General features: G+C 52.7%; 1 protein-coding gene across 1 annotated transcript in view; it reads right to left on the reverse strand.

The window, feature by feature from the left end:
• LOC139818202 (C-Maf-inducing protein) overlaps nucleotides 1-10,165 on the reverse strand; it is a 33,394-nt gene extending 23,229 nt beyond the window's left edge. The window contains exon 1 of the mRNA XM_071786800.1: nucleotides 5,035-10,165. Within this exon, the coding sequence (XP_071642901.1) occupies nucleotides 5,035-6,348 (1,314 nt within the window). The 5' untranslated portion in view covers nucleotides 6,349-10,165. The remainder of the gene's footprint in view (nucleotides 1-5,034) is intronic.
• Nucleotides 10,166-10,275: the final 110 nt, after the last annotated feature.

Here is a 10,275-nt window from a genome sequence, read left to right on the forward strand (position 1 = left end):
GCCGACCTAAATAGCGGTCGGTCTCCTAAAAATACGTTTCGCGTCATATAGTTTATTCGTTGTACGTCCGGTTTAACGAACGTTTTGTTACCGAACAAAAGCTGCATTAGTACGAAAATATCGCCGCGCTCCCACGCGCGACACATACGCGTAGTACGTATATGTATATGGCGTATAGATTGCAACCGCGAAATTTCGCCGTGCGCGAACACGGGCACATAATAAACCCTCGTCGTTGTTCTCACGAAATTCCGCGGAATTAAATTTATCGCATATACGTGCGGGGTCGCATTCTGCCGGGCGCGCCGCGAAACACCGCGTATATACACGTGTATACATATAGTAACGAAATATGCATTTAAACAAAAATAATATCCAACGCAATAATCGTATATTCCTGGAACCCTCTGTGACGTCGTCCGACTACTGTTCCCGCTAAAAATAAAAATTTCTGTCATTTCCATAATTAAGAAATGTTTCGATGACGTTCGTTAGAAAAAAAAAATAGAAAAAATGTTGCGTTATTCGACAGCCTCAATCAGCAGAAAAATTAATGTATAAAAATGACGAAATATATAAAACCACGCCACGCGAAAGCAAGAAAGAAAGAAAGAGAGATAAGAACGAATATAAATATTTATAAATTATATATACCGCTATATTGCGTGTTAGAAGTAATCTCTATCCCTATCGCAAGTTTTTTTTATTATTTAGATAAAAGAAATCACAACGTATATTTCGTCTTACGATTTTATCGCAACGCTCGCTCGCTCGCCGAAGTACGGCGGAAAAAAGTACGGAAGGATAATCTGAGAAGGTGAATCCTCTTTATTGCTGAACAGATGGGCGGTCTGTAGATACAGCTCAATCACGGTTAAATCCCTTGAATCTTTAACTTTGCTGCGCGCAACGCGTTGAAGCAGATTGACCGCCTTTATTGTGAAATACCCTCTCGACCTCTCTTTACTCTCTGCCAAATAGGCACTAAATTCTAGTTAGTCGGATTAACATGCCTCGGTTCACCGATGCTTTATTAATGAGCCGCGTGTCGGCAATACTAATGGTTCGGGATCTCTCTAATGAATGTTTTACATCGCGCGCTATCAACGTTCGCCAGGAATTACGAATGTAGGTATAAAAATTGTTTCGTTAATTATTTAGCGGTTAATCAGCAAGACATATACGGCGAAATAACGATGGGAAAACGAATAAAATTCCTTAAAATATTCACGTCCTCGTGTATTTATGCAAATTACCGTGAGATATCGGGGCCGTCTGCTTATTTTCGCCGTGACTTCGATATTAGACTTCGATATTCCGCGTAATGGCATATTAATTGCGCTCTTGACGTGGATCCGATGCTAATAAAAGCACCTTATTTGTACAAATAGCATTTGTACAATTAAACCTTAAATATACCCACTGTCGCTTTGTGCGTTCTACATGTATGTATAGATCGTTGCCTTCGTTTTCGGCTTGTACACGTCAATTATAACGCGTCTGGCGCAAATGAACGCGCGAAATGAGTGCGGATCGACCTTACGTTGAATATTTTCGGCATCGACGAATTCGCATCTGATATTATCTAAATATTAATACTGTGGGCACGAGGAGAGAAAGAAAGGGTATCGAGTGACACGATATTAATGGCATCCGATACCGAGCAAGCAAAACGGTTCCGCGGTACATCGAGGGGGGCCGATCTTTTTTCAAGTTACGTTCGAGTGCGTCAGAAAAGTCGCGACTCTCTTATCGGTTGTTCGCTCGATTAACCATAGCGAGTAGAATTGACAATCAACGCGCGCGTGTTTCACTCTTTTCCTTCTCTTTATTCTCCTCTTTCTTTCTCTGTTTCTCCCCTGGGTCTGTCGTCATCGTCATTTCACCCGAATTTCTGCACGTAACTGACGCACGGCTCGAGCCAATCAAACATTGACTCGCATGAGCAACGGGATGATCGGCAAATTAACATAATCCGACGATTCTTCGCGACGACGAAGAAAAAAAATAGAGCAAGTTTCGCGTCTGGAATGCCTCCGTCGCGCAAATACCGAATGCGCTCGCCGAATGATTGATTTAAGAATTCGACTCGGTCGAATTGTCACACGGAATGTTAAACGAACGATCGCGAGGTTTTATCGATGACGAGGCGAGCCGTCCTTGTCGTATCGTCAAGGTGCAAATTCTTTTCTCTTCTTTTCTGTGAAGATATCCGATACGGCCAGTATCGTCTTCTATCGATATCGGGTTCTACCTGTTATCACGACGTATATCGCGACGTACATTACGTCACACGTTACCCTGATATTGTTATCGCTATTGTTATTACTTGGACGGTTATTAGTATCGGTCATCGCGATAACTGTCGCGTCTAGAATATCTGAATATTGCATCATACATATATGCGTATCTCTGAACGTGTGCAAAGAGAGGCACCTCCGAGCAAGTACAATGAAAAATTCTGAAAAGGGGAGTTTCTAATTTCGCGGAGTCCAATTATCCTTTTTCTAATGGAGGGAGTGCGCGCAGTCACGAAGACGTCCAAATGAGTGATGTCATCGTATAAGGAATGCAAGGTTTACGAAAGGGGTTTCGTGCACGCGCACTCTTTTTACGCATATGCAAATAATTTCCGTTATCGCGCCGCGAAAACAGACGGAGACGCAGACGCAAGGCGAACCGTGCGAATTTTTTTTTACAACGCTAATATACGTCAGCGAGTTAATCGCGGCCCGGCGCGACAAAGAACGTCGAAAAATTTATTTAAAAAATATACTGTCGTGCGTTTATTAGACGGGAGTACCAGTCTTGGAATCTTGTCGAAGGGTATATAAATGCAGCGCTACGGAAATAGAATCAATCACGTCGGCAAAGTGCATCAAGTGCCACTCCGCGTTCTCGGAGCACGCTCTTCCACAAAGCGAAACGATAAATTGCATTTCGCGGAGCATCGGGCGCAGCGGCGGCGGCGGCGGTTCCGTAATCAGGCAATCGGCATCGAACTTCGTGATTGCCCGCTGAAAGCTGAAGGTAACGAATTTAGCCGGGTTTCTTTTTTCCTCTCCAACCGACATTTCTCTCTTCCTCTTCCTCTCTTTTCCTTCCTCTTTTCCTTCCTCTTTTCCACGCGAGCGGAAAATTCGCAATTACGTAACATCACCCACCCGGCTGGGAGAAGGAGGGATCCCTGTTCGTCGCACTTCGATGCAGCTGCCTGGTTCGCCGGCGCTCTTTGCCGTAGTACATCGCGATAGCGTGTCCATAAATCGCCGCTGTGTAGGCCCTGACGATGCAGATTGCATTCTGATACAATGCGACTCGCGGACGGGGACGAGCGGAGGGAGCGGAGGTACGGACACTCGCGTAATCGTCGTTGCCCGAGCTGACCGATCTCCGACGACGTGGTTTCGTGTGTCACGTACGAACGCTCATCCTGAACCGGCCGATGACGAGAAATCGCAGTCCAGGAAGAACGACCAGCGACTCGAAGCGGCCGAGAATAATGCACATGCACTCTAACGATTTTCGATACTCTCCCGCGGTTGCAAATTCGTTAACATTTCTTCGTTTACGAGCAATAATGATTTATTTATGAGAAATTAAGGGAGAAATAAATAAATAAATAAAGAAATAAATAAATAAGAAATAAATAAAGAAAGAAAGAAAGAATGATAAATTATATAATTTAGATTGATTAAATTAATTAACGGAGCGTCGGCACCTCCACCAATAAATATTTACAAGTATAATAAATTTACGTGGCCGAAAGAGAGAGAGAGAGAGAGAGAGATATTGCGACGTAACGCGACTGGCAGTGGTACGTGATTTATTTCGATTTAAAATAGAGATATAAAAAGTAGAGTCGTTAAATTATTTTCGCGGACTCGGCTTCTCAATTACTGAAAGTCTACGTCTCTACGTCAAAGAAGATACTGTGAATCGCGCGATGATGAAGCATGAATACTTCGGCGGCGCGGGCGAGTTTACATAACGAACTACGATAAACGCGTCTTTTACGCGAAAAAGCAGCCGAGGAGATCGGATTGTGCGGCGGGAAACGTTCAAGTGGATTACGACGCGACACGTGAGATTGTATACCAGTCTAAATTCGTCATCTCCAAACTTTGCCTGTCACTTCCAAAATAAACAGTTCGAACCGCCTGTGCCGCCGTCCTCGGAGCTATCAGAGATAGGCTGCTCCGCCGCGAGCTTTCTCGTAGCCGAGAAATAACTAAATTCTTTAATGTCCCGCTCTTTCGCGACGGCAGCGGCAGTCTTCTAATTACATCGCTGTGCGTCTATCCGAGATCGATTTGTCGATCGCGAGCACGATAATCCTGCCGCGGGACAAAGTTAGACGACAGGATTTACCGTCGAGTATAGTTACAATCGTATTATCGTGTGCAGATTACCATATAGTAACCAGTAATCCGAATAATGATACGATGCACAGATGGAAACTCACCGCGGCAACGCCTACGCGCGGTAACGTAACGAGCTCAGAAGCGACCTACCTAAGGCGACCGAGAATAGAGATCTCGAGCGGAGTCGTGAGACTTTTCTTTAGCGTTAATCGCAGAATTAAACTTAATCACACGATTATAATGCCCGATCTACAATAGCTGTAGTAAGCTGTAGTAAGCCTCAAGATGTAAGATATTGACCAATCACGTCGATTATTCTCCTCACATTCGCCTGTAATTGGTCAATTTCTTACGGCTTGAGGCTTACTACAGCTTACTACAGCTATTGTAGATCGGACATAACATTATGCAGTTTTGTCACGAGTGGATATTTTACTTGCGAATAAAAATACCGGATATTTTTCTTGTTCTGACGGGAGATCTATGAGATCTTTCCTAAACCTATACGATCGACCCTTCCTCTGGGGTTAAACATTGTTTCTTTTCGATATACAGGATTTTAGTGGAGCTTTAAGAAATCGAGTTTCAAGAGACCTTACGACGCCGGACGCGCATCAGAGTCCTACCACAAGCGTGCGATAAAGCGATGTGCATTTAACGTAACACTCACCGTCTTGGAGGACAGGCAGCAGTCGTTGAGATAGAGATGATGCGTCTCCCAGCGCCTGAGGAACTTGCTGGACAGGATCTTCTTCACGAGGGTCCGGGTTTGATTGAGGTAGCACACTTGTATGTCGCCTTCCTCGAGGGGCTTGAAACGTGGCCCGGCCGGACCCGGGCTCGGGCTCGGGCTCGACGAGCCGCTGGCCGACGAGCAGCCGGCGCTCTGTCGCTCCAGATTCGGGCAAGATCTCGCGGCCGGCAGGCACCCGGTCGTCGCGTCCAGACCCTCGGGCTTGAGCGAGTCCATGCCCGGGCTGCTGTCCTCGCCGTAGGAGCTGCAGGTGTCGGCGGGCGGGGACTCGACGTTGGAACGCAAACTCGCGCCGGACGACAGCTGGGGCGAGCTGGTGCTGGTGGTCTCCTGCCGCATCGCGCCGCCGTTCACCGACAGGAAGTCGTAATAGGGCACCGCGGAGGAGGTCAGGCCGACGGCGGACGCGGCCGCGGGGCTGCACGGCAAGGACGAGCCCTTCGTCTCGGTCGCCGGACAAGTCCGCTCCTCCTCGTTCTCCTCGTCGTCGTTCTCCTCCTCGCTGAAGCCGTTCTCCAGAGACGGGATGTCGCCGACGGAGGCGGTGGTAGCTACCTGAGGGCTTCCGGTAACGTCGATCTGCACCGACGGCGACGAGACGGTCGTCGCCGTGGCGTTGTCGCCCTGCTGCCCCTCGTCCGTACGTGGATTCCTCGACGAGGACGAGGACTCCGCTATCGATTCGCTCAGGGGCGAGGGAGACGTCGACGAGGAGCGAGTCGTCTCTCCGTTGTTCAAGCTCGAGGAATCGTTGGAGCGGATACGCATGAACTTGCGGCGCCAGCCGCTGCCGTTGTTGCTCGACTTCTTCGTCGGCGACGGCAAGAAACAGCGCGCGGTCTGATTACTCTCGTCCTGCCGTTCGCCGATACCGTTGTCGCTGTTCAAAGCGACCGTTATTCCGCTCGGCGAGGTCAGTGCGTCCGGTCCGGGCGACAGGGGTTCCGGGTCGAGGTAATCGGCACGGATACCCGGTAGGGTGTCCGTGCTGCTACTGCCGGACATCGAGGCCTCCTGGTCGATGTACCTGATGGAGGAGTTGGAGCCGTCGCTGGCCGCCTCGGAGCCGCGTCGGTTGCGCTCGCTCGCGTTGGACGTCCTGCCGGGCGACAGGATCGCGCTGGTCAGCGAGGACTTGCCCTTCTCCGTCGTCGACAGCGACCCGGTGGACACGACGCCACGCGACGATCGCGTGAAGGGACGTTGGAAACAAAACATTTTCAAATGCATGTAGAAACTAGAAAACGACAAAGACGCGAACGAGTCGTCTACGTGACAGCGAGGTTGAGCGTCGTCCTCGTTGTAGCTTTCTCGTATCTTCCTGTTCTGGTCGTCACGAACATCAGGGCACGCGCACGAACGACGAACGTGTCGGCGACGCGACCGGATAGAGAAGTTTACGCGCTATCTGTTTTTTCTGCCTGAACTTTCCCGCTTCTCTTCTGACGCCCTCGTAGACCGATAATCCCCGTCGCCGTCGCGCGTCCGCGACGAGGGAGACTTCTCCGATATCTATCGACCAGGCCGAATCCGCGTGCCGGAACGAAAAAGGTCGAATTTCACCCGTCGAATTTTCCCACGCGCGATCTTCCACTACTTACTTCCCCGGGAGGAGGGGTTAAATCGTCCGATCGCTCGAGGGGAGCGTATACGCACGCGAAGGGATCACTTTAGCGCCTCGGGGCAATCACTAATCACCATTCGCGGGGGGGGGGGGGGGAAGAGACACACGATCAATCGGTCGGATCAGGCACTCCAATATAATCCCCCGGATATCCCGGAGATTCCCGAAGAGAACGTGCCTCGCCTCGACGCCAAGCTCAGTCGATCCTTTTTTTGCGCGCACGTTGGAACGCGCCACGACACATCCTCGAGGTCTGCGCGCCGCGGTAGACGCCGACGTACTGATTCCCACCTACGACGGCGAGAGTACGGCGTCGACGACAACACCTCGTGCGTTGCCGGTGGCGATGTCAAAGCCACCGCGGTGGCGGTGCACCGTTCGGCGCGGGGGAAACAACGCGCGCGATCCACGCCCGCCTGTTCGGCAACAGGACTATTCGCGCGCCGAGAACGAAGGAAGCGGGATGCGGGATTCGCGAAGCGGCCAGGTGATCCGGAGAAAGAAGACGGACGGGGGAGGGAGAAAGGATGGAAGAGAGAGAAACGGGGTGAGAGAAAGAGAGGCGGGAGCGGAGAGGGGGAAGATGGAGAGCGAGAAAGGGACGAGGAGAGAGCGCGAACTATAGGCGTGTGTTTCCGACGTGATACGTAAATGTCTGACACGACACCGGAGACAGAGGATAGAACAGGTGGGGACGCCCGAGAGCAAGGCGAGGAGAGGGCGTCGCGGCGCGCGGCGTCTGCCGGCCGATCGATGACTAGTCGCGAGTTCGCGCGGGATTATCGCACGCCCGTCTCGCGGACGTACATACACGGTTTGCCCTCCGCTCTTGTTCGTGCCTTCGTGCCTCTCGTTGCGTAATCTAGGTGTGCGCTAAAGTACGCCGGATATGTCGACTCTTCCTGAATCTTAAACCCCCCGTTCGGTTGACGAGGTCCGTTCGGTCACGAATCAGCTAGAACTATCCTCCTCCTTTCGCCGGACGATTCTCGCCCGCTCGGTGGACGAAGACGGCGGTGCCGAAGACGCTTCCTCTCTTCCTTTCTTCTTCTTTTTTTCTAATCTTCTTCTTGTCGATTGTTGTTGATCGCGCCAGGCTAACTTCAAATCGTATAACACGACTATGAAACTCGCACGGACTCGGCTATTACCGCGACAACATTGCCGTAATCATCAGTCCGTTTCCGGTCGACGCGAATGATCACGATCGGCGAACGCTGTCCGCCAACTCGGCGAGATACACAGGGACTTGGTGCTTCCGACGCGTTTACATCGTTGCATCGTCCTACGATTAGCGGGCGGAAGGCCGGGGAAGATCGGCATGAGATTCGGCCCGGCCGAGTCGAATTGACCGTACGATTCGTCGTTTCTCCGCGCGTGCAAATACCCCGACGACGATCGACGTCAGCAGATTTACGGAACTAATCTCGTGACGCGCGTCCGCCATGCCGATTAAAACGGATCGCGGTTGTGTGTGCAACGACGCGGGTGAGCGATTCCCGCGATTAGATAGCGTAGTACCCGACGATCCTTATCGCCGCCCGATTTCTTCGTCTTCACAGCTGCGTGCTGCGTCGCGCGCGGATTATTCCACTGTATGTATTGTAGACCGTAAATTCCACAGACCGCGCCGTCTTCCTTTACCTCGGCGAATTCCTCGTAACGAAACTCGCCGTTGCGCGCGGCCGAAAGTTGTCTTCGAATAATTACGCGAGCGTGTCCGTCGCGGCGGCCCAAATCTGAGAAGATAAGCCTTTCTTTTATTATTGCGCCGTACTTAGTTAAACATGCACTCCGTGTACTTCGTCCTCTATGTATCCTCCATGCACGGAGTAAACAAAATTTCATGATCCGTGAAATCTCCTTTTTTCATCTCGTCAACATCTGCCCGAGCGTTGTTTTCGCGTCACGAACGAAGACGCTCGGAGACGAGAGAGTTTCGCCGCTTTAATCTCGAACAGTGTCCGAAAACAGTTGTCCCGGCATTGTAGGGTAAATCGGGAAGCGGCTCGCTGTGCAATCTCTTCTTCGCCGAGCGATAAACCTCGGACGTCAATGATAAAGGCAGCAACGTCACGATCATCAATTTTAATAATTTTAATCTGTGTCTACCTACAAGATACAGGCGCCGACTGTCTAGTGTCTCACATTCGCTCAGAGTCCGCGCCTTCGGAATCGGAACGCGTACTTTTACTGCGTCCCGTTAGGCCACGCGCGCGCGCGCGCACACACACACATGCACACATACGCGCGCACACAAACGTCTAACGCGCGTCTCTACTCGTATACGTTTTACGACCGCGGCGTCACGACCGCGACGTCCCGTTTCGCTCCTTCCGCGCGCGGAACCCGCAGAATTTCCGTTGTTCGTTCCTCCACGCGACGATTCTACCGACATTCGCGCGATCGCGGTTTATTAAGAGCGACTCGCCACTACCGCAGCTCGCGAAAGAGACCGTTTCCTCGCGGCGTGCATCACTGACGCAAGAGCGCCGGGCTTTAACTCTCGGACTCTCGCTCTATCCCGGCGGCCTCTCTTTTACTCGCGCCGCGAGACCGGCGAGTACCGTCCGTTCATCCCCTCCTCCGGAGCCAGCTGCCTCCTCGCGCTCTCGCTCTCTCTCTCTCGCAAGCAGTCCCGAAATTACCGCGTGCCGAAATAAATCACGCTCGCGCCTTCCCGCGCGGACCCGCGTAACCGCGTTTCTCCTTTCCTCCACCCGTTATCGCGCGGCGACGACGGAAGACGACGCGACCGCGTGCACTTCCTACGAGGAGAACTACGCACACGGTCGCCGCGTTTCCGCCCGCGGACACTCCTCCGCGGGGCCGGAGGCCAGGTTTTACGACGGCGTCACGACCGCGACGTCCCGTTTCAGCTCGTTCCGCGCGCGCGGAAGCCGCGTATCCAAGCAGCGTCGGCTTCCCCGCGAGGCGCGTCCGACCGCTTCCCCTACCACGCGACAACGATCCGCGGTCTCCTCGACGACGTCGATCCGCTCCGCCGTCTCGTTGCTACCCGAGTCCCCACGGGTTCGGCGTCTCGCGGGGCGACGCGTTCCTCCTCCGCTCCTTTCCCCGCTGACGGTCTTCCCTCCTTCCGCGACGATCGGCTTTAAATTTTATTCGCGTCGCGAGAGGTCGAGGGCAGGTGATCGCGCCGCGGACGCACGCCGGACGCGTCGCGTCGCAGACCAGGCGCGACGTCAGAGACTCTGAGACACGTGGTGGGCCCAGGTCACGTAGATCGCTGCCCCGCCGAGTGACGCCGAGGTGAGCGGGCGCGCCTCGGCCGCGCCTCCGGTTTTCCCTTGTCGTTGTTCGCCACCTCCTCATCCACCGTCTCTCCCCTGCGCATCCTCGTCGTCGGCACGACGCGGAGGGGTTTGTTCCGACGGACGTGGGGCCACTGGCTGGCACCGCGTCGTGGGCGACTCGTCGATATGGAAGGCGGACGTCGACGGCGACGACGATGACGACGACCGCGGCGCGGCGGGCATGCGTGTTGAAGAGAAAAGCCGCCGGCTTTCACG

This window comes from Temnothorax longispinosus, chromosome 8 (assembly GCF_030848805.1).
Source record: "Temnothorax longispinosus isolate EJ_2023e chromosome 8, Tlon_JGU_v1, whole genome shotgun sequence".
NCBI lineage: Eukaryota > Metazoa > Arthropoda > Insecta > Hymenoptera > Formicidae > Temnothorax > Temnothorax longispinosus.